At 38.1% G+C, this 24,839-nt stretch overlaps 2 protein-coding genes across 2 annotated transcripts; both read left to right on the forward strand.

Annotated features, from left to right (window-relative positions):
* The first annotated feature begins 18,593 nt into the window (after nucleotides 1-18,593).
* LOC105453707 (UDP-glucuronosyltransferase-like) lies at nucleotides 18,594-21,417 on the forward strand. Its single transcript, XM_011695872.1, has 5 exons — nucleotides 18,594-19,139; nucleotides 19,292-19,662; nucleotides 19,770-19,992; nucleotides 20,098-20,317; nucleotides 20,507-21,417. The coding sequence occupies exons 1-5, from the start codon at nucleotides 18,641-18,643 to the stop codon at nucleotides 20,781-20,783; spliced, it is 1,590 nt and encodes a 529-aa protein (XP_011694174.1). The 5' UTR covers nucleotides 18,594-18,640; the 3' UTR covers nucleotides 20,784-21,417.
* Nucleotides 21,418-21,570: 153 nt separating this feature from the next.
* LOC105453708 (UDP-glucuronosyltransferase-like) lies at nucleotides 21,571-24,419 on the forward strand. Its single transcript, XM_011695875.1, has 5 exons — nucleotides 21,571-22,144; nucleotides 22,602-22,972; nucleotides 23,097-23,319; nucleotides 23,404-23,623; nucleotides 24,097-24,419. Exons 1-5 carry the CDS (start codon nucleotides 21,670-21,672, stop codon nucleotides 24,389-24,391), a joined length of 1,584 nt encoding a protein of 527 aa, XP_011694177.1. The 5' UTR covers nucleotides 21,571-21,669; the 3' UTR covers nucleotides 24,392-24,419.
* Nucleotides 24,420-24,839: the final 420 nt, after the last annotated feature.

A 24,839-nucleotide genomic window follows, 5' to 3' on the forward strand; every position in this document is an offset into this window, starting at 1 on the left:
GTGAATAGGGATTATGTGCTTTCGATCGAAAGCTATTTGTTTAGAAAAAGGGTAACGACGGGGAAATTCATGGGAATGGTTCGCGCTTTCATCGAGCCGGATAACGTAGCCGATCTTTTCGTTCGGTGATAAAACGAAATCCCAGAAACGTAAGACCTCCCCCATCTCCCCGTTTTATGATGATACGATTTTATTCATATACTATATGCTTTATGACTAACATTAAAGCACGTTTTGCGTCAAGTCTAAATATTTTATACATATACATATACATATATATACATATATATATATATATATATATATATATATATGTATAAAGCTGTATTCATACAAGCGCAATAATTGGATAACGTAAACATTTCAAACATAATGTGAAATATATTTAAAATATGTATAAAGAATATATTATTTTATTTAATAAACCGTCTAAAAAAATTCCTATATATTATATTATAGATATTTCTTTATACGACACGTCTACGTTTCCTAAGATTATTTTTTCCGAAACAACTCTCTTCGGAAAGGAAATGTTTACGTTATCCAATTATTGCGGTTGTATGAATGCAGCTTTAGCTAATACGCACAATAGGCTCACATACGCACACCTGGCCAATTTCATAAGTTATGAAGGATAGCGGAACCCAATTTTGATTATGTCATGCTGTTGTTTTCTATGATGGCTAATATAAATCGAATGCATGGCGTCTGTCTTGCCTATTGACGTCTATTGTACACTAGATTGCTAATTCCCTTATTTACCGTGCATAAAAGGTGTTCCAAAAGATGTTATGTATTATACATGCGTGACGTAAAGGGAACAGATAACATTATGTAGTACGGCCGATGCACTGTTGTTGGCCTATGTAACGGTATATGTTCGATGTGTCGGTGTATGTAACATACATATATCTGCATGTACTGGTGTCCCTTTTGCTCTACGCATACGTGTGAAGTCTGTACATATTTTTCGAAGTCATGTATTTAATGCTAATTAGCAGTCAATCAAGCATATAGTATAGTCGTTTGTGATTTTGCCGCGATATTATGTATGTACGTATACTATATATTATATGACGATGCAATTTCGTTGTACAATTCCACAGCGAACGTATTATAGTTTTTATAAACATATACCGTTAAACTTTATATATATATATATATTTTTTTTTTTTTTTACGTCAAAGACATGTAATATATATTAAAAGGAAGCTATCGTTTTTTAATTAAATGATGATTAATCTTTTTAGTTTATTCATGATCGATATTGTAATGCAGCTTGCCCAACGTCACAAAAATAAATGTCGAAACATTGCTGAAATTGTACCTTATGCAAAACACATTAATATATAATCTGCGTTTATTTTTATCAGTCGTTTAATGTCAACGCAATATCTTTTCTCACTTTTAAATATATTAATTATTAGTGTGAAGAAATTTGCACAATGTCCATATCCTGTCGCTTTAAATATAAATATTCTTTCTATTTTATATGATATATATTTATCCATTTCTCTTCTATATATGTATATATATATATATATATATATATATATAGTTCCTTAAAAATTAAATTTGGTAGATAACCTTAGCGTAACAAACGTTTTGCACGTGTGCTCTATTAATCGATAAGAGTTCCTTGCAGTAAAGCGAGATTTATTCTGCGACGTGTTTTGACAGTTTACGGCATTATTATAACAAACGATACTTTCCATTAGACAGATTATACGACTTGTTTCGGTAGTTTTTGCAACCGCCCGTAACGAGAGTTAGTACAAGACGGCCAAGTACAAGCGATTATTTATGTAAAGAACGGCATGCGAGACGGGCGATTTGGCGGGGCGTTAAAACGGGAAAAATGTTACGCCGCCGCTTTTAGCGGCGCGAGTATACGATTTACGTTGAGATCCGTCACAGAGCGCGCATCGACGGCGCTTATCGTGTTTGCGTTTCAATTGACTGCGTGTGCAACGTGTGCACGCGAAGGTTTCGTACACGGTGAAAAGGGATCGGCGGAAAGAGAGAGAGAGAGAGAAAGGGAGAAAGAAAAAGAGAGAGGGGTGGCTCGTAAAAACGGTCCATAAAAGCGCTGCAATCGCGGCGAAGTACGTCTGTAACTGACGTGAAGGTCCGGCCCCGCTGCAAAAATATATTTTATCCACGCCAGCGCAATGCGATCTCGCGATACGTTACATTACGTTACGTTTACTCGTACGTCTCTCGACGCGAGACACGGTCCTTTTATTTATATTTGACCAATCAAAAACGAAACGAAGACCGTAACGCTGCTTTTCATCGCGACTCTTTTAACGGGGGATTTCAAAATGTCACGGGATAGGGGGATGGGGGAGAGTATAGAAGAAAAAACTCGTGGAATCGCTCATTGTAACTTTGTCGCAACATATGCCCCGCGGATTTAAAAAAATCGAAAATGAAAAGGCCAATTTATCTCAGTCTCAGTAGAGCTGACATTATTTAATATCGTGTGTGTACGGTCGTCGTATGTGAATAGAGATTCACGCGTATTATTTCAAATAGGAAATCTTGCGTACAATTTGCCCGCTATGTTATTTATCGGGATACAGGATGTATTGTGGCAACGGCAATACCGAGCATGAATTCAACAAAGCCAGTTCCGTTTATCGATTTAATCTAATGAGTGTGCATACGTAGGGGGGAAGTATAGGATTATTATATGCAGCACACAATGTATGTATATACGCAGATATCTCAATTACTAATGGTTACACTCCTTTATCCGATTAACTGGATAATCTTGCGATAGAATCGTCAGTAATGGAAATAATTAATTATTAACGAAACCTACACGCGTAATAAATTACAAAATTAAATGTTTCACTCTCCGTCTGTGTATATAAAACGTAAAACAATCGAAGCGACATTACCAATTTTCTCGGTGTCCATATTACTGCAAGGTAAACTGTACGTAAAATAACCATCCCCCTACTGTAGAGTGTGCCGCGACGTGGAGCGAAAAGCGACAACGTCTGCGAAATAACGAGTCGGGAAAAGTGCACCGTCATTTAAGCACATCAAATAAATATGTAATGCCCTTAAATAATCGCCCGCGCGCCCAGAACACAGTCCTATTGATCGCGCGGCGCCGCCGCCACCGCCACTGCCACCGCCACCGCCACCGCCACCGCCCGTTCCGCCACCGCGACGGTGTCCCTAAAAATAAATAGGAACGCTATTTTCTCTCCAGGCGGCTAAATAACGAGAAAACGAAGAAACGTGAATGGAGATGCGGCGAGTCTCGTTTTAAAAAAGACGCGAGAAGCGTCTTACCGTATTACGAGAACGGGGAGTATAATAGAGAATAATAGGACGTTCTACGGTTTCGTTCTCGCAATTGCGAAACTGCAAAATTTCCCCTCGATGCTTTTAATGATAAACGCACGCCACGCCGCGCCGTCGCGTCGCTGCCGCCGCCGCCGCGTCTCTTCGGCGAACGTTATCTCACCACCTGTCAAGGCTCATAGCTAAGACGACTTGCCACCTTATATTCAACCCCAACGTTACACTTACTGAACTATCAGATGTTACGCCTTGGCCCGTTAAGACACTATCCCATACGGCCAATTTACCTGCGCACGAATACTGGGCTCTCCAGTAAAGTTATCTCGTTTATAGTGTCCTGCGGCAATATCGGTCCTCTCGCTGCATTAACATTTTAAAGAAGCGTATGTAAACGCTGTAACATTAGCCTTTATGCTGTTGTTGGTTAATCCCGCATTAATGATCTATATAAATAAATCTGTCTGCATGTTTTTATTACAACAGAACAAGTGAATGGTTATAATTGAAGGCAAAGAATATTATAAAATTTGCAGTTTTTGGATCGTAATATGTACATAAAGACACCCAAATCTGTAAATATCATAACTTTTTTTTCAAAAGACAAATATTTAAATTTAATTATTCGTAATAAATATAATGGTCGTGTGTCTACACGTATACATCATACATCAACGCGATTTTAATTGATTATCGAGAGTATGTTATAATAATTATCGTAATTAAGCCAATCATATTTACATCCATTTGCAGTTCAATTCAATATGTAGTGCACTCGAAAGTCAATTTAGCTATTTAATGAAAGTGGGTAACAAGTCGCTTTGGGATTCATGATATTCGCGAACCGCGCGAAACCATGCGCTCTCTTTTAAATATATAGATTTAGATAAAATGAATGATGTAATACATTATATACATGGAATACATTTAAGCGACGACACAAGTACAGCCGCAATTTTCGTCGGGACAATTCATCGATTTCACATCCTTTTGATGTGCCCACATAAATTACGGCGTCACTTTGCCGGCTTTTGAGCCGGGTTGGAGAGGCTGGCGCGGCGCGGGTCTTTTTAATATATCAGATACCCAATACCGCTTCGTCTCGTTAAAAAAAAAATATAATGGCAATGGATAATTTTGACATTAGCGCAAAATCGTTACTTTCATTCAATTTGCTACGCCGAGTCGCGGCAAAGTGCTGCCTGTTTGCTGGCGCACGCTTAATCCACCGATATTATAGTCGCCATAAGCTGTTAAAGCCGACGTTTCTCTACACGTACGCGTTGCGTACGTACACGTGTATCGGCCGCACCGCGATCATCATCGTTCATCGCCGTGTATTAATTTTATTGTAAAAAAAAACGCGTGTCACGCAAGAGAAAATACGTTTCTTGGCGTACGAACGAGGCGGCCAACCGAAACACAAATAGTCGTAGATTTTGCGCGAGTCGCTTAAAAATAATTTGCATGAATCTGAAATTCGTTTTCCGCGCACACGCGCCGCGAGCACGTCTCGGCGACCTCTCGTCTATGGCTGTAAATTACGGAAAGGATATACGCGTCGGTTTTTTCTCGATTTTTCTGTCTTACCTACATTAATCTTCCCTTCCACCGCGGCGGCGTAAGAGAAAATAAGATTGATGAGCAACTCGCCTTAATTAATGCGAAGCACCCGTTGGGATGGTACATCAAGGACCTGAGCGGGGAACTCAATCGCGCAGCTTGATTCAAATTTAAATGGGGTCCACCGCGGCGACATTGTCACTATTAAGTCGGAACCCCACAGCTTTCCGATTTCAATGACGGATATGCGATGCCGGATCGTGCATTTCAATTCGTGCGCACTTCAGATGGCCCCGTTCATATTTCAAAATTCTCCCGGCTCTCGGCCCGGGCGCCGCCCTTTAAACCCGGGGGCAGTATTAACACGTTCCGGAATATATCCCCCATTCTTTATCATCCTGTTTAGATTAATCGTTCCACGTTATATCGCGCCCCATTCTACGTCGCCCGCCATCTCTTTGCCGTTATCAAGACGTTAGTTAACGGATAATTTTCGTTGCACAAAGCACCCTACTCGGGCGGCTTAATTAAGAAGAGTAATTATTATATAGTCTGCATTTTTTTGCCTCCATTTTTATTAGATGAAAATAACAGTTTTGCACTTTTGTTTTATTAGCCGAAAGACGTACCAGACAACAAATTGTATACAAAGAACATTGTATATACAAACGCGTACACACACAAAAAACGAACAATTTACCTTATTTTAAAATTATAAAGAGATCAAAAGATCCTGATATCAAAAATTTTTAAGATGTAATGACTGTTTGGCAAACTCGATCGATTATTTATTTAGTTCGTGTTTAAAGTGCTCTGAGTTACTCACTCTCGGATTAACCAAAAGCACATCTTGGTAAGAAGCCACTGAAACTGTCTCTTTCTGCATTCTTCAGTATTGCAGTGTCTAGTTCACTTACTTATACTTATATGTTATCTCTTAATGGTTTTATAAGTCAGCATATAATCCTCATATTAGCTTGCCCGCGTTAGATGGCGAATACGCGGGCAGAAGAAGCCGGCGCGTTTTCACAAATTTTAATTATTTCGCGAGAGGGGAAACGAAGCGAAGCGCGGGATCTTTTAGAGCGGGGTCCTCTCTTTAAAATTCGCACCGGGTCTACAAAAGATACACGCGGCGTATATCTCTGCTTATACCGGCATTAATTATGTTTATTTATACGACTTTCCGCTTATTCACGAAATCCGGAAGCGTTAAAATGATGCGCCCGGGCAGCGGCGACGAAGCGTATATTTATCGAAGATTAATTAGGTATGTTAATGAAGATACGAAGCACATCTCCGAACGCGTAACACCGTGCAGTTTTATACGGTTGCAGCTGGTCGAGATCGCTAATGCCATTGCGACCTGCAATAGTCGTTGCGGCACGAAAAATTTTAATGAACAAAAACTCCCCGGGCGACAAACAACGTGGGGATGCAAAACGCGACTGTATAAAAGTCCAGCCGTCATGAAATTGCAATCAACTGGAAGTTGTTTATTTTTATACAATCAAGCGTAATGAACATTACGAGCCGGCGCAGATTTGTTTGCCTAACAAAATAATTATCATCGTTCGCCCGCCCGCTCGCGGTATAATACGTAATTTTGCTGTAAATTGCGTATGTAATTTGAAAGTACAGTTGGGATAATTACGTTGCGCAAGCAGCAACGATAAAAAAAGAAAATATAACCTCCTTGGCTCAATTCTTTCTAGATTATGGTCTGACTAGTTCGCTTTATGCAGAACGTCCAGAAAGAAAAATGCCAAGTTTTCAGGAAAAAAAAAAATTTTTTTTTCAGCTCACTGAAACTTGGAAATTTTCTACCTCTGTCTCCGCACCACTCTGTATCCACGTCCATATCACATAATACTGTTTCACGCAGCCTTCGCATCCATCAACGTGGCGAAAGCTTACGTCAGCAGACCCTTCTATGTACTTTGTGAGTCTCCCAGCGATAAAGAAGAATCGCGCTCGCGAGGGAAAATAATCGACATATGTCTGACATGTAAAACAAATATTTTCACTCCGAAAGCCTATCCAATTCAAATTAGGTGTACGTCCTAGAGACGACGAATTAAATATCTCGAGAGCCCGAACTTTTTTCAAGAGATCGTAAATAACAATTAAAAGCAAACGCAATTAATATTTAATTGTAATGAAGTTGAACCGCGGGAATTTTAGATTACAGTATTAAATTTTCTTAGAGCGTCTGATAACATTTTGCTCGGAACTCAAGGATTCGCCCGCGAAACAGCGCGCTATCGTAAGAAGAGACGGTAACTTATTTGCGAATAATATTCCCCGGAACTCGACATGACTTCTTGCCCAAATGATGAATTCCAACCGCCATTCAGCTACAGATGTAAAAACATTCGGCATAGAAGGTACTACGCCACGTGTGTCTTCTCTCGCGAATTCTATCGCGTGAATTTCGCGAAAAAACTAGACGTGTACGCGACATTAAAGTTAAAAACTGTGCACTCCACCTCGCGGGCGCAGAATTTCGCACAATTTCGCAAAAATTGCGATAAGCGTAGTAACGCTGAATTAAAATTGACTTTTCTTGGGCGTTTTATGCAACAGACGCGCAGTATTATTTTGTAAATATTTTTAAGCACGATAAAATTTTCGAAATAATTTCTGATTCCACAAAGCGCTAAACGCGATGGTATTTCGACGTATTCAGCGCATTTCTCGTATATTTAAGTAAAATATGTAAAACACATACATGTATGATATTCCTCGCAATCCGTCATATTTCTCCGTACTGTTCAATTTGACAGCGTTTTCCTTTCTTCGAGCCTTTTGTCGCGATTCTATCGTTATTTTTGTTGGAGCTCATCCCATTCGTTGGCAGCGCAAACATACTTATGTACTGTTATCGTTCTCGTTCAGTCGAGGACATAGGACAAGAGGCATTTCAATTTCGCATGGTATATATATTGCACCGATGATATTCGCAGAATGGTTTCACATAAAATTTCCGTTGAAAATATTTCAATCCAACACAAACTTCCGAGACATTTCAATCCAGTTATGTGAATAATTGCAACACTGACTGAGGCGATTACGCGTTTCGGAATAACATAAATATCAAACGACACGTTCGGAAAAAAAAAGAATGAAATTCGGTTAGCAGTTTACACCGATGGAAAAACGACGAAATCGGTTAAATAAATTGATGGAAATACGCATCAGTGAATGGTATGCAATTTCGCGCAGCGACGTATAATTCCATTTGTTGCGTTCTAGAATGCCGTCGCGCTGTGTTCCAAGCTAGGTCTGCAGCTGTTGTGAATTTTTGTTTTGTTTTTAATTGGCGCAGTATAGTTTAAATGGCGTAAAAGTTGCGATGTAACAATATCCATAATTGTTTAAACAAACGTTGCGTAAAATTGGGTAATTATACATACAATTTTTTCATAAAAATTATTCTATTATTCCATTATTATATTTTTGATTTCGTGAAATATATTTGATATCGCGTCGACAGAAACGCTGCTGAATTTTTCCATCTGGACATTCGAATAACACGATTTCTCGTTGCTGATATATGCAATATAAATAAAATAAATACATCAGATAAGAGATACATACAAAGGATATAAATATAATATATTTAATACGGAAAACACAGAGAATAAATAGTGAGATTTGTTAGATCCTACAATTCAGAGGCTACGTAGGTGTATATATAACCGCGTTTTTCGTCCTGCATTTCAGAAATCCTGGTCACGTACGGTAGCTTTAACCGACCAAAAAGAAGATACACGTTCTTTTTTAGCGGTGGTAACTTATTACGCCGGCCAAGCCTTTAAAGTCCTCTCTAATCGTCGTACCAACGTGCACGTGGAGTTTTCTTGTTAGCCTACAACCAATAGTTTTGCTCCGTGATTGTCTAAAAGATCAAATACAAAGCCTAACGTTCACACGTTCAATATGTCGATCTGCTATAATTTAATCTAATGATTTGATAAATTAGATTCATTTATTATTTTATAAATGTATATATATATTTATTATTTTTTCCTGTATGTGGAAATTCAATTGAAATCTCTTGAAAAAAAAAATATATATATATATATATATAATATATTTTCAAGAGATTTCAATTGAATTTCTACATACAGGAAAAAATAATGAATATTTCCCAAACAAAAAGTTATTTCTAGGCCAATTTCTAACATGATCGAAGGAGGGAGGTAAGCCTTAAGTCAATAGGCCTAACTCCCAAACTGAATGAGTAATTAATCTCTCCCGATCCCCCTATCTGCATAAGCCGAGATTACCGAGTATCTAATGCACGAGACATCGATGAAGCTTAACCGGCCTAAGCCAGTTGGTACAACAAGACTGCGTCTACTTATTTGGTCCTACATACATCTACATGTATCTTTGCAGCATATCGTACGGCTAAAATGTTGCTTATCTTCATCGATAGCTGCATGTTTAAATGTACATATTCATACGGCGTAATCGCGCTTCAGCAAAGTTTCATAAAATATGCCGCAACCATTTGTATCTGATAAATACACGGTTACATGGAATTTCATCACGCACGTAGAAAATATTTTCTATACACGTTCTTTAATATTAATAATCTATACACGAAGAAGGAAGAAACGTGTGCTCATACGACTTAAAAAATATGTATAATAATCGAGACTTGTAAATGAGTCCGCAAGGCGGAAAATGTCAAGTATACGTTTAACGACGATGCATTTTATACGAAATTGCATCTAATTAAATCTAATGCTATTGCTTTTTTCTATCTCCTTTTGGACATTAAAAGCCTTTACGACGGTGATTAGTATGGAAATAAAGCTGCGTCCGTACAGTTTTTATCTTTCCTTATCATTACACACGGCTTGAAGTATGAGGCACATGTCGCACTGGGGTTTCGAATACATCGTTACCGTCCCGGCAATATTACGTTTCACTGGGTTATATGACCCATAGAAAGAGAATGAGAGAGAAGAGAGAGAAGCAAAGGGTTAAATACGTTATCGCCGCAATTTCCCGCCAGTCATCACAACCGGAAAATCAGAGCGATGAATACGCTACGCGATAATAAAACGCGATGCGTACGCGTCACCAGCACCGGTTAAAACGCGCACTTTGGCATGCATTCGCAACAAATAGTCCGGCAATCGTAGCTGCACCGGTATCGTTTAAACCATAGAGCAACATTCCGCCCTTTCAACTCTTTTGTATCGCCCGTGCGCGTCCGCGCGTCAGGGCGGCAAGGCACAGAGCGACGTACGTTTCGCGGCGCTCATTGTTTCTCGTTTATAAATGCCAACGATGACACGCGTCGGGCCGCGCGTTTTCGTTTGCACGTTTTCGTCATCGTGATTCGTCACATTTCAAACACTCATTTGTTTTTTTCGCGCGTTTTTTTTTTTTTTACAAAACTACGCGCGTTCGTTCTCGCCCGAGGTTCTCGCGAGAACCAGATTTGCATGCGCACACACTAATTATTCGCACCTTGTTCTTGTAAATTTACCTGCGATTATGATGAATTAGAGTTTGGCAGAGCGTTAAATTAAAAATTTTGCAGGCAACGCACGACACCTAACGCGGATGAAAGATTCTCGAAGACTAGTCCAATGGTGTCGTTGCAATATTTTCAAATTTGGCCGCCGCCTATTCCCAGCGGTGTCACATTTTAGAAATAAATTCATCGCGCAAGGGACGTATTTTAACGTATCACGTACGATGAATCACATATTGACACGAAATACGAGCAGATCGTGTCTAATCTGGAGCGCGATACGCCTGCGAATTCAAATGTGTCTCCTAGCGAGATTCACCCCGTTATTGTCGCTGCTCGCCTATATCGCGATTGGCCTGTAAATTTAGGGAAACCCATCTAACTCAGCCCGCGCGGCCGTGCCGGGCTCGCCAGAGCGCCAGCTGCGTACTCTTAAATCCACGAAAAACCATACGCGATCGCGCGGAGGGCTCGCGCGAAATGGGTGGCAGAGAGAGAGAGAGAGAGAGAGAGAGAGAGAGAGAGAGAGGGAGAGAAAGGAAAGAGAGAGAGAGAATGCACGGTATTAATTTCCCGGTAGCGATCGTGCGGTTGCACGGAGCGAAAGCTGCGAACCTGGCTCGCCATGCGTGAAATTGCAACCGCCACGCCATATCGGGCGTGCGTATTCGGGCCGAAATTTTAATTTCGCATTTCCACCTGGCGTGACATCGACGGGGCGCGTAAAAAGCGGATTGTCACTTGGCGATTAAGCGGTGTGTCGGCGGGGATCGCGAACGAGATATTAGTGCCTCGCGACTAATTGCACGCCCGCCGCGCGCGAGTTTAGCCGCGAACATGATCCGAAGAATCGAGGATTCGTCCGCGATATAAAAAAAAACCTATAAGAGCGACGACGCGCGTTACACTACACCGCGAAATGTCGGAGTTTCGCGTAGTTTCCTGCTGCGGTGCAGAAGCTTGCGGTCTACGCCGCTGCCGCCGCGCCGCCGTGAACGATTCTCTATTCTGCTGAAGTCTGTATCAAGTTGCGGGGATGTCTCCGCTTGCAATTGCTCCTCATTCAAAGCTAGCGTATCTCGTAATCTGTGTGATTCTGACTGTATTCGATTCCCATGACGAATGTACCGCAGAATCCGCACATCTGCGATTACCATCAACTCCCGAAGAAGTTTCATATAATTCTTAATTTAGAAAAAAAAATCTACGTGAATGAAGGAAATCCATGTGGGATTTACCGAAATTAGATCAGGACTAGATCAAGATAGATGGTTTGGATCCAATACGAGCCAATGGATCCAATACGAACGTATGGATATAGTCTAAATTATGCAGAGTAACTATTGGTTCGAACTGGACCTATCCATTGAGAATACTGTCGAGAGAGCCATCAGCCTAAAGTGGATCAAGGTAAATCTAGAGCAAATGTGATTCAGACATTAATCTGGAATGTTAACATATTTTTATACTTTTTCCTTAATTATAGCTATTATTTTGTGCTTCTGTTAAATATTATATATCTCGATAATGCAAATTACATTTTTATAAGAACGATATATGTATTCTTCCCAGCTCAGAATACAATGGATTATCTTTTTAAAAGATTCATCTTTGTGTTTATGAATTAGACATTGTCACTTCCATGAAGATCTATATAAAACTTCGTGATGTTTGTCTCAGGTCAAATGTCTATAATCTTTGGCAAATTTTATCCTGATATTTAAGGAGCGTATAGAGTTGAGAAATGCGACAATAGAAGATTTAATACATTAGTAACGACTCAGATTTAGACGCGACGAAAGCAAGTCAAGTAAGAAAGGATAATGCCAACTGCTCGCTAGGAAAAGAGTCGCGGCGATAATATCGCGTGGTTTATTTTCATCGCGTATCACAAAACCGCGGATCCTTTGTATATCACAGGTACGAATGGGCGGAAAGGCGCGGCAGGAAATGAGAGGAGGAGAGTGTAAAGGCGGGCGGACGAACGAACGAGCGGAACCTTTGAATATTCACGTGCACAGATGAATCGAACGGATTCCCCTGAATATTCAACCGTCTATGGTGATGATAAAAATTATTCCACGCTAGGGAAGAATCGTATTTCAGAGCTACCCGAGGTACTTTCTCAATATCGCAGTGATTTCTCGATGAGTTGATAAATCGTAGACCCCAAGATATCTTTCTGAAATTTGCAGAAAGACAATTATCGATTCTTTAAAACTAACGCATTTTTGCTATCGTATATTTTAAGAAGAGATGGCCGATCAATCCCCCATTTAAGCAAATTATATTTTGATTGATATGAATTATTATCTTTGAGTTATATAATGATCTATATGCAATATGAATATTATGCAATAAATTCTTTTAAAAAGACACGAGTCTCTCATATTTTAAATTAATATTCTATTACTCGATTGTTTTTTTTTATTATATAATGTTATAGACGATCGATTACATGAATCTCCGAAATATCATATATACGTCACGCAAAATGATAGAATCGTAGAAATCGCTTAATTAATGAATTGAAAATATGAATTGTAGAACCTGCACGCGAAATGTCCCGGAATGACGGAAAAATAATTGTCGATTTTTCGCGGGAACAGGAATGACAGATCGTATTTGCGGTTTTACGTCGGAAGGAGAAAGGGGGAAGATCGCGGATATGTTTCTCCAGCCACGGTGTGTATCGACAGGAATTCATACCGTCAGAAAAGAAAAATATTCCCATCGCTTTCCGTAGTCGTGGTTCAAACTGCGCCGGTTGGCGTCCACTCCCGGAAGTTCCGGGGAGTAGGATTCGGCATGAAATTCCAAAAGCGGAATCTTTCAGCCGTCACGGCCGGGAGAACAAACTCCCCTCGATCTCCTCCTCGGGACTGATATCCTCGGCATATTACTGGGGAAACTGCGGAACGTTATTTATGCAAAAGGCGCAGCAACGCGAGGTAGCGAAGAATTTCTTAACTTTGCCGGGAAAATTCCTTTTCTTCGGTCTTTAGCGAGAAAGTGAGGGGTAGCGAGTGAGCGAGCGAAGAAGATATTATGGTGCAATCGGAAGCAGCACGGGATACAAGCGTCTGCATAGCATATACGTTGGCAAATAGATATTTTCCCTGAGCACACAGAAAGACACGCGTCTACACAACCTCCTCCAACGTTTAAGTCTCATATTCATAGAATTGCGCAACTATGGCATGACTTGAATATTTGATTCCGTAACGTAGAAAAAAGAAAAATATGCGAGCACGGAGAAATGTAACGTAGAACTCGCGTACGGCAAAATGTATAAACTATTCGAGAGATACAATACATCATTTAGTATCGGCGAACACAGTCACAGAGCATGTATATACGTGATAAGCAGAATTAATTAAAATCGAACAGCTAATTTTCGACCGTGCACACAGGAAGTTCGACCGCCGTCGAAAAGTTATTCTGTATTCAGCCAGTATTGTTGCTACTCTGGATAGGGTTTAATTAAAGATACCCTTGAGGGCTGCAAGGTTTTAGAAGAAAGCTTTCAACGAACAAAGGGACGAATGGGAGTTGATCGAGACCACCCTCTCGTTAGACGAATGCCTCGAGGGCTAAATGGATTTACACTCAAGCTAACAATTTTCATTCGCTAGTCTACGATGCATCTTCCGACGTATGCAAAACAGTTGGCAGTTATCAGGAGAGGGTTTTCACGACGAGAGGCATTGTTGTGGCATCAATCAATAAGTAAATGAATAAAGGACCATTTCGCTAGACTACTAATGCTATTTTCGAAAATCCCATAAACTGATACGTTATTGCCATAACGCATCTGGCCGATAGGGAGAGTTCTCGTTTGAACTCGTAAATGTCAACTATTCCAGGATCGTGCGCAAACAACCTAACGGCACGGCGACGGCCGGCGATAGCGGGATTATGGGCTCTTTCGCTCCCCCCCCCCTCTCTCTCATTTACTATCTCTCTGCCCCCCCCTCCCTCTCTCTCTCTCTCTCTCTCTCTCTCTCTCTCTCTCTTTCTCTCTCTCTCTCTCTCAGCTACGAGGAAAGGGCCCTACTTGCGGGTCGACGTAATCAACTGAATGAGCAAGTGACTCTCGAGGACCGACCTCGTGCGAATACGCCGCCGGTAGCAACGGTTTCATCCTGCCTTCCACCCTCCCGCTCTGCCACTCTCACCCTCTCTCGGTGCGGTCATCTGAATAAACCATGAGTGTTGCCTTAATGACGGAATCGAAGGTACAAACGGCCGCCGTCCCGTTCCCGGTGCTCGAATCACTGGCCGTGGTGGATATACACGGCAGAGATAAATTGCGGCAGGATATCCCTCTCTTGCCGCGTCGCGTCTTGAAGAGACCTTATAAAGCGGGCCGGCTTTTCCCGTAATGTTATATACAAGCGCTTAAACTCAAATCGTAACCGCATTAACCGCCGATTGCGGCGCGGGCAGCATCGCTTGGAATTAAGTTTATTTGGCATAAACTAATTCGCGTGTATCTCCGTTCGCAAGAAGGACCGTGATGTACACTTGGACGCCCATCGCGAGCGACTTGGTCGGACCGGCCGAACGCGGATATACGCCGAATACGGTCGTGCTTATTTATTTACGCATCCCCGATGCCACTGTTGTGCATTTCGGTTGCATCGACGTGGCGCGCACAGATAACGTTTACGAAGCCAATATCTAACGCACGTGGCGGCCGAAACGTTTGACATTGACGTGATGTTTAAACAATGTTGATATTTTATATGCACATGCATTAACACATATTTGCGCTCACGGCCGTGTAAAAGTAAAAAAAAAATTGCGCGCGCGTGTTTGTATTATATAAACGCGTATTTGTAGAAGCGGCGAGCGCGGTCACCGCGGTCGGTATTATTCTCAAGCAAGGTTTTTCTATTGCGTTGAAATAATGCTTCCCCGGCGAAACTTTCTTTATTCCGCGCCAAACAAAACGCCGTTCCATGTGCACAAGTATAACGGAAATCGTAATTAAACGCTGAATTTTATATAACGCTCTTCTCAGTAATTATACTTCGTTCCGTTTGTAATTTCCTTAGGTAGCTGGTATTTTATTTAACTACCTTTTAATAGTCGACGAGTCGTCCGAGTTAAAGTTCTTGTGATACTCACTAAAATTCATTCGTGCCTTGAACTTCCTTTTAACTACGGAATAATTAAAATACTTCAATTAGATGAATTCTTATCTTCCCGCCCAGATTTCTTTACCCCCTCCCCCCCTCACTCCCACCTGTTTCACCTTGCTTTGTATTAAAATTGATGTAACAAATATTAATCAATCGGAACGACTCTCTCAGCATTCTCTCGAACGATATCTTTTTCATGCGTAAATTCAAATTGAAAGCATTATATTAGAATTTAATAGAATTTATTATTTAATAGAACATAATGTAGACGAGGAAAAATATCTCCGAAATAACTGAAAGAAAAAATTCTATTTTTGTAAAAAATTATTTTATTTTTTATGTAACAAATAAAAAAAACGTATTACGCAGATCTACCTAATTCTTCGGCATTGAGGATCAATACGATTAATCTGGCGTTATCAAAGCATTGAGTAAAGATTCGTAATTGCGCTTTTAATACTCACAATCACCATCATTACTTTTACATCGCCATGTAAAGTTAGTGACGCACGCGTATATTGCGAACGAACTCAAACATAATATCCTGAAAAGCACTCGTAACTCTATTTCGTTGGGTCACATACCTCGTACACGGCCCCAAACCATGATACCGCAATCTGCCTTTCCTGTTCCTAGTTTGATAGGTGTTTAATATTACTTGGTAATTTTGATCTCTATACGCGTGATGCAGCGATGCTCGTGTGTAAAAATAAATTAATCAAAGTAAACGCAATCAGAAATTTTTTATACTAGATAATGTAGTCGGTTACTTGGAATTAATATCTAATAAATATTTAAAAAAATTTCCTTTCGATAAATATACAAGCTTTTTATCGCATGTTTTATCTTGAATGTCAATGCCTTGCAAATCGACGTTCATGAATATCCGCGGAAATTATGAAATTGCAAAAAGGATTCGTAAAAACCTTTTATACTGAAAGATATATCAATATTTGATTTAACGCAAAATGTGTAGTCCGGCGGCCACTGCTAAACAAGAAAAGCGAATGCCAGAAAAATGACAGATATGAAAGGCGAAAAAAAAAAAACTCGTATCTGTGAGATAGAGTTTTCCAGATGGAATCATATTTCCTTGCGATTCGAGCATCCGGCACCTTTCAGGAAGAAAGAATAACCGTCGCGCCGACGTCACATTCGTGCACGTGGCGGTAATTCTCGAGGATAACCCCGCGCGTCAATGTTACAACCGATCCGAAACGTAAACGTCCGTCTTCACTCATCGGAAACCGCCTGTCACCCTCCTACCGTCGTGTGGAATACACGCGTTACGGAGAACAAACTAGGCGTATCGCGAGCGGATTTTATTGACGTCCTCCTGAATTCTTCTCCAGCCTTTTCCACCGGCTTTATAATGCAAAACGTCGGATTCTCGGCGCACTCATATCGCGGTCTTCCTCGTCGTAGCTTCCGACAGCCCCGCTATACCGGGAGGCAGTCTCATAATGTTCACATGACGGAAACTAGAGGGAAACGCCGCAGGTGTTTATGCACATCGTGCGGCGCTGCCTTTCCGGATAACGTGAATTAATAAAAGATGCGTCAATCTGCGAGGACGCTTAACGTGGCACTGCGAGAAATATAATATTTTTCCGCGGTGGGCTGTATTGGCATGTAATGCCCGCGATCGTGCACATTGTAGTGGAGGATACCATTTCATTATCAGGGATACACCCGCTGTATATGTATACATGATGAAAATAGAAATTTTAGCGAGCGACTATTTTTGCAAGATGCATTATCTTAACAAGACGCATTATAATAAGTTTTTTTCTCTATAATTTTAGCTTATAATATCGAATTGCGCCTTAATTCACAAAATAATGTAAGGATATATATTAAATAGATAACTTATTAAAACATTTGTCACATGTTCTATCGGGGCGTGATTTAAATAAAATTATGAAGTTGTATTAATGAAGTTCAATTTCAAATAATATTATTTAAATATTATTTAAATATCCAAAGAATTATGATGTGAAAAATGTAATCTTGTCGTTCTATTATCACATAAAAATATGTAATACGCGCAATAGCATATCTATTAAAAAATTAATATCGACTTTCCGTCGTCGGTAAACTTTTTCGAACAAATATGAAACTGATATTTGGATTTCGGACATGTAAAAATCCGGTATCTCATTTCTGGCCGGTACGGCGGGCAAACAACGCCCGGTACAATCTAGCAAACGAAAGTTCGATTTTCTCTCGTGATACGTCTACATAAATAATGTGTAAAATCGTGAAAAACTTTTCAAATTATGAGATCGGGTGCGCGCACGGGTGCAGGGTGGTGTCGGGGAGCTGGCAGCTAATGCGTAATTTATTAAGATACACGGCCCCTTTAGTCGATACGGAAACAAGAGATGGAGAAACGAGCGATCTGAGAAAACTTATCGCCGTCTGTTATCGAGGACAGCACGCTTTTAAATATATCTCAACAAGACGATTTATGGTGCCGACAGATTTATGAGAATGTCCACACGTCCGTTTTAACGATTTTATATCCAGCACGACGACGGTACTTACGTCGTAAAGAGCCAACGATCGCATTAATCACTACGGTATCGTTATTCGATCGCATAAATTCATCAAAAATAGATATTAACGATAATAAATAAATATATATATAAATGTATAATACATGGAGATATATAATAATATAATGTAGCCGATATTCCGAAACACGATACCTAATACACGATAATTAAACTTGCAATTGAATTTTAAAATTCTGTTATTGTTAAGACTTCGAAACGCAAAGCTAGTACGTAGTAGAAAGATAGGTATTAATTGCACCGCCAAAATTTTGAAAATAATTTAAAATTATGCCTAATCGCTTTAGGTTTAAAGATTAAAGGTATAAGGAAGCTATTTACTGTACACCATTTGCCACGCACACTATCTGACTAATCATTCGATGCTTGATGTATAACTAAATAATTACGTTATTTAAAAATACATTTTATGCGCATTTCAAACGGTTTGTATTGTAGTTGTATTTTATCGTGAATACTATTTATATAGCCTTTTGCATAGATAATATATAGCGCGTTTTACATCGTTGACATTGCAATTTGCTAAGATCGTTGGCAGAATGTGGAGTAAAACGTGTACATTCGTAATTGCATTTTTGTGTGTGATAGTGCAGCATAATGTGACATATGCCAAAAGGATATTGGTTATAGCAAATTTTCCGTCATACAGTCATCAAATATCTTATCGCGGCTTATGGCTAGAATTGCATAGACAAGGTTATGAGATTGTGGTGGCGACTACCGATCCTATCAAAAATTCTTCTTTAACTAATTATACAGAGATTGACTTAAAATACTTTTACAATGGTTTTCCTGAATATAAAACGCTACCGTACACCAGTCTTACCACGGCGGTTCTTGAGGTTCCACTTTTAGAACTAGAACGGCAATTTATATGGTTCATAGCACACATCTTGAATCGAGAGGTTTTTAAAAATCCGGAGATGAAAAAGTTATACGCGGCTAGCAGCAATGAGCACTTTGACGCAGTTATCGTAGCTCAGGGCCCGACAATTTCGATGAATGCTTTCGCATACAGATTTAACGCTCCTCTCATAGGTAACAAAAAAGCAATAAATAAAAAAAACAATACTAATAATAAATAAATTACAAACTGTTAGATTACCATTTTGAATAATTTTAATTTTGAACAATTATTCGCTTTATAATCGCATATCACGAGACGATAAAAGATGACATGATACATATAGGTATTTCAAGCCTGGACGTGTACAATCATATGCGCTATACGTTTGGATCCTTGATTCTTCCATCCCATATTTCCAATTGGCAGACCAATGTACCGGTTGAAAATAACATGTCATTTTGGAGGAGACTCGTTAACTTTTATGAAGTATGGAAGCAGATGTATTCCTGGGCGAATGAACATACTGCTATAGAGGATGCGCTCGTGAAAAAATACTTAGGAGAAGATCTACCGCATATCGACGACATAACGAGGAACATGAGCATATACCTCGTAAACAGACATCCAGCGTTTTTGCACGGCAGACCCGAACAACCGAACGTCATATTTTATCATGGTTTTCATATTGCAAAAGTACCGGATGCGCTGCCAAAAGTATATATATATATATACATATATTATTTTTCCGATCGCCTCAAACGAGATTCAATAGCGCTTGCATTGGGCATTTACGTAACCATTAGTCTCGTTATGTTCGCTAGAATGTAAAACAGTTTCTTGACGACGCGAAGGAAGGATTTATTTACGTTAGTCTTGGAACCAATGTTAAATGGGAGGATCTACCAAACAATACGTTTGAGGCTTTCGTTGACGCATTCTCCGCTTCGCCGTACAAAATTGTTTGGAAATTCAATCCTGATCTGTTACCCAGGAATTCTAAAAATATACTGGCGTTGCAATGGTGCCCTCAGCAAAGCATTCTCGGTAATGCCATCAATGCAAATGTCTTATGTTCAGTTATCTCGGAATCTCTATCTTAGTATACTATTAGTAATCCCTGTAATTTGCGCTAATTTTCTCCGCTCGTAGCTCACCCAAATATCAAGTTATTTATTTACCAAGGCGGCCTTCAGAGTACTGAAGAAGCCGTTTATTACGGGGTTCCACTCATAGGATTTCCCATTCTATGGGATCAAATATATCAAGTGCGAAATCTCGTAAGACTAGGTGCCGGAGTTCATCTTCAGATTGATAATCTTTCGAAAGAAATAGTTGAAGCCACTATACATGAAGTTATAAGCAACACAAGGTACTGTATATTACCGCGTAAATCACAGATTAATAAACAATTCTATTCCTCTTATAATATATCTTATAGATAAATAATATATAAGATACATTATTTAAGATAAGGCATAATATATATATTCATTGATGTAATATAAACATTATTTATAACGTTGCCTTAAAATGCAACACCATTATTCTTTATTTTCAGTTATAAAGATCGGGTGCAACATCTAAGTAGACTCTTTAAAGATGCACCGTACGATAGTCTTCAAAATGCAGTACGGTGGATTGAGTACGTGATACGACAAAATGGGACGTCTTTCTTGCGAAACAGTCTTTGCGATGAGCCGTGGTATCAGCGATATGACTGGGACATCATCGGATTTCTCGCCATAATATTGTTTATTACATCCCTTATTTCTATATGGGCACTACTTCTGATTTTACGATTTCATTTACGAATAATATCATACTCTTTGTGGTAATGGTAATGATAATTAACTTGAAGATTTTTGTCTTCACGTATAGCATTTAAAATCATTTTAAATTATACCATATGATTTTTTAAATAAAAAAAATTAAAAATGAAACAGAATATTTTTTTAAATATATGCAATAACAATTAAACATATATATTGAGTCTATATTATATCATTCAAGATACTCAATCTATCGTCACGTAATACTTGTCTCATATACATATGTATAATGACGATGTGCAGGTATATGTATACCAATTATCATGTACCATAATTTTATAAAATTCTATGTAACAATAATATTAAAAAAGATTTATATTAATTATGTAAAAATCATTGAAAAAAAAATCACATTAAATTAGATATTATAAAAGATATACACATTTAAAATTACTAACAGAAGAATTACTGTAGAAAAGTTTGCTTTCTAGTAATTTTGAACAAAATTTTATTTAAGAAGATAAGATAAAATTTTAACGAAAAGTTTTCATTAACATTTAAGAGGAACTTTTAAGATAGGATGCATTGCATGTCTTGATTATAAATTTCAGGTAACACATAAACGACAAAAAGAGTATAATTGTAGTGCGCATATCTTTTCCATCTACAGGTCCATGTGAAATTACAATTAAACATTAAATACAAAAATATCTTTAGTGTTATATTTATCATCGTCTTATACATTATAACCATATATTATATACATTAAAATACATTAAATGCACTACTTTTAAATAATATACATAATGTATATTAATGTTAATTTACATAAATGGTAGTGTAAATAAATTGCATAATGATTACGAAATAAGCGTCCTAAGTGGGGAAACATGACTATTACTTACTTCTACATGTCAGTCTACTTCAGAAAGGTATTCGCGACAGTAACAAAATGTGGAAGATTATTTGTAAAGTGTTTATCGTTTCATCTTTGTGGTTTTTAATAGCCAGCAACATAACAAGTGCCGATAGAATACTTATGCTTATGCCTACATCATTTTATAGTCATCAAATAATTTTCCAATCGTTGTGTTTAGCTTTAAGTAAACGTGGACATGAACTGACCATAGTAACTTCAATCTCGTTAAAAGATTTGATAACAAAAAACTATACAGAAATATATTTGGCAGATTTAAAGCACCAAACCAATGAGTATATCGATAATTCACTAGAAATGAAGACGAGCGATTTACTGAAATTCGCGTGGAAAATGTCACATCGAGGAAGCATAGAAACATTTAACAACTCAGAATTTAAGGAAATCTATAGACACGATAGCAATAAAAAGTTCGACGCAGTTATTTTGGAAGTATTATGTTATCCATCACTAGCTGTTATAGCGCATAGATTTAACGCTCCTCTTATAGGTAAGATGATTTCCGCATAATATGTACAAAAGTATTCTGCAAATGACACGCACTATTGTGACTAAATCTGTAGTGTCAAATTGAACCTTATTTAAGTTGCCATTGATTCTACTTAATAAATAGTTATTATATTTTTAACAAAAACAATATAATTATTTTTAAATAAAGTAATGAAATTTAACCCAAATTTGGGTTAAATTTAAACTGTTTTAAATTATTTAACTCCATTGTTTTAGTAAAAAATAATTATTTATTAAATAGGAGCAGTGGCGACTTAAATATGGTTCAGTTTAACACTATAGATTAACCAGTGTATATAAGACAAAATGGTAAATATTTCGGGGAATGCATTGCTTATTATAAGCGTAAAAGAATATTGATCTTTTCTTCTGAAGAAAGAAAGATACTTAAAATCTAATGAAAAAAAAGGATTAATATCAATTAATCCGTTATATAGGACTTTTACCCCTGGGCATACACAATTATCATCGATATCTTTTTGGAAGTCCTATTTTCTCATCGCATCCTTCGAACTGGGAATTAGATGTGTTAGTTGACGAAAATCCGTCAATTTGGCAAAGATTGTGGTACTTTATCGACACATGGCGGCTTGTTTATTTTTGGATGAATGATTATGCGACGGTAGAGCAGGAAATCGTTGAAAAATATCTCGGAAACGATGTACCAAGTATCATCGACGTAATGAAGAACATGAGTTTGTTGCTAGTCAACGAGAATCCGGTACTCGCATACCCTAAACCCGAGCAACCAAATGCAATATTTTTTAACGGTATCCACATACAAAACCCGCCACCGACTTTACCAAAAGTATGTAAGCTTTCAAAATAATTATTTTTCTTGGCTATCATATTCGAGATGAGCTGTTTGTTTATTACCGGCTTCCGATATTTCGTAATAAATATGCGTAATGAATTTTTAAATCGGTGACAAGAACTTGCAACAATTCCTGGACGACGCAATGGAAGGATTTATTTACGTGAGTTTTGGAACTATGGCCACCTGCCGCAATTTACCGAAAGAAACGCTGAGGAACTTGGTTGAAGTATTTTCGAAGTTACCTTATAAAATAGTTTGGAAATTTGAGTGCGATGAGTTGCCGGGAAAGCTCGATAATGCATTTATCTCAAACTGGTTTTTACAGCAAAGCGTACTCGGTAAAATTATAAGTGTGAAGTCATTATTTCGCGATCGATAGTCCATTTATGCGACACGCGGCGTTAATTATCTCATTCGTGCAGCTCATCCGAACATCAAGCTGTTTATTTATCAAGGAGGGGCCCAAAGTACCGAAGAAGCTGTCCATTACGCGGTGCCAATCTTAGGAATTCCGACTATATTCGAACAAGAGAAACGAGTTCACCGATTGGTCTCGTTTGGTGTGGCAGAATGTATTCAATTAAACGATTTAACCAAAGAACGTCTTGATAGTGCTATTTATCAAATCCTCGATGATAAAAGGTAATCATATACGCACAATACTTCGACTGCCACATCAGTCATAAATGCTTGATACGCAGATTTCCATCCAGTCATATATACGATTGACAGCCTAGTTTGTAAACTTCAATATAATTTTCGAATATAATCTTACAGTACAGATGAATTGTTAGTAATCTCTTGCTGACCAATTCGTTTATATTGTAATATTCGAAAATTATAAAACTTGACATAAATGTTATACGATAAATTTGATCGAGTAATTCTGATATGTTTTTTATATCTTTGTTATTCCATTTGTATAAAAGCAGTATCATGATGCCTGGCAATCATATTCGTCGAAACTCCTTTGGCAGTCGACGTGACAGAGATACACTAATAAAAGTGATATTGCAAATGCAGTATTTCTGTTTTAATATTAAATTAACAAAAAATTTTTTTCTTTAACCATAACATAATTAAACTGACACTGAGTTTGTTACTTTATTTTGTAGTTACAAAGAAAAGATGGTGTATCTAAGTTCTCTCGCCAAGGATCAACCATATAACAACACCGAGAATGTAATATGGTGGATAGAATTTGTGATGCGTCACAAAGGGATAGATCATCTTCGATTTAGTGACAGCGATAAACCATGGTATCAACGTTACGATATGGATATTGTTGCGTTATTAGCCTTGACATTATTTATAATGGAATGCGTAATAGCGCTGATTGTCATCAAAATTATACGTTTCATCTTAAATAAAACTGTTCTTTATTCCCAACATCAAATGTTAAAATCTTGAGATTTTTCAACGTAATAAAAATAATATATTGTAACGCACATGTATAAGCAATATTTTTGTTTCATGTGAATTGAAAATATAAATTATTTTTTGAAATATATTAAGTGGCTTATATCCTAATTTAACTTATTATTCCAATTTTTATTTATGTTTTCCATTATTCAGGATTGAATTAAATTAGCAATACTATCTTTGTAAAAACAATAAAAAATTTTATGATTCTTTTATGACGATATTAACGAATTAATGATTATTTTATTACGCGATATTAAATTATTTTATTTAAAATACTATAAACTGCATATATAATATGTCCACGCCGTCTATCAATATTCTAATAATAAAAATTTTAGTTACATATAATTAGCTTGAATGCATTTCTCGAATTATCAGGCTCAATGTGAAGCCCATAATATAATTAAATTAAAATTAAAATTATTTAATGCAA

This window comes from Wasmannia auropunctata, unplaced genomic scaffold (assembly GCF_000956235.1).
Source record: "Wasmannia auropunctata unplaced genomic scaffold, wasmannia.A_1.0 LD335996.1, whole genome shotgun sequence".
In the NCBI taxonomy this organism is placed as follows: domain Eukaryota; kingdom Metazoa; phylum Arthropoda; class Insecta; order Hymenoptera; family Formicidae; genus Wasmannia; species Wasmannia auropunctata.

Excerpts from the sequence above, each read along its gene's own strand:
- LOC105453708 (XM_011695875.1), top strand. The coding sequence starts at position 21,670 with ATGTGGAAGATTATTTGTAAAGTGTTTATCGTTTCATCTTTGTGGTTT. Across the intron at positions 22,145-22,601 it reads ATTTAACGCTCCTCTTATAG|GACTTTTACCCCTGGGCATA; the intron begins GTAAGATGATTT and ends TCCGTTATATAG. Across the intron at positions 23,320-23,403 it reads TTTACAGCAAAGCGTACTCG|CTCATCCGAACATCAAGCTG; the intron begins GTAAAATTATAA and ends TCATTCGTGCAG.
- LOC105453707 (XM_011695872.1), top strand. The coding sequence starts at position 18,641 with ATGTGGAGTAAAACGTGTACATTCGTAATTGCATTTTTGTGTGTGATA. Across the intron at positions 19,140-19,291 it reads ATTTAACGCTCCTCTCATAG|GTATTTCAAGCCTGGACGTG; the intron begins GTAACAAAAAAG and ends TGATACATATAG. Across the intron at positions 19,663-19,769 it reads TACCGGATGCGCTGCCAAAA|AATGTAAAACAGTTTCTTGA; the intron begins GTATATATATAT and ends TATGTTCGCTAG.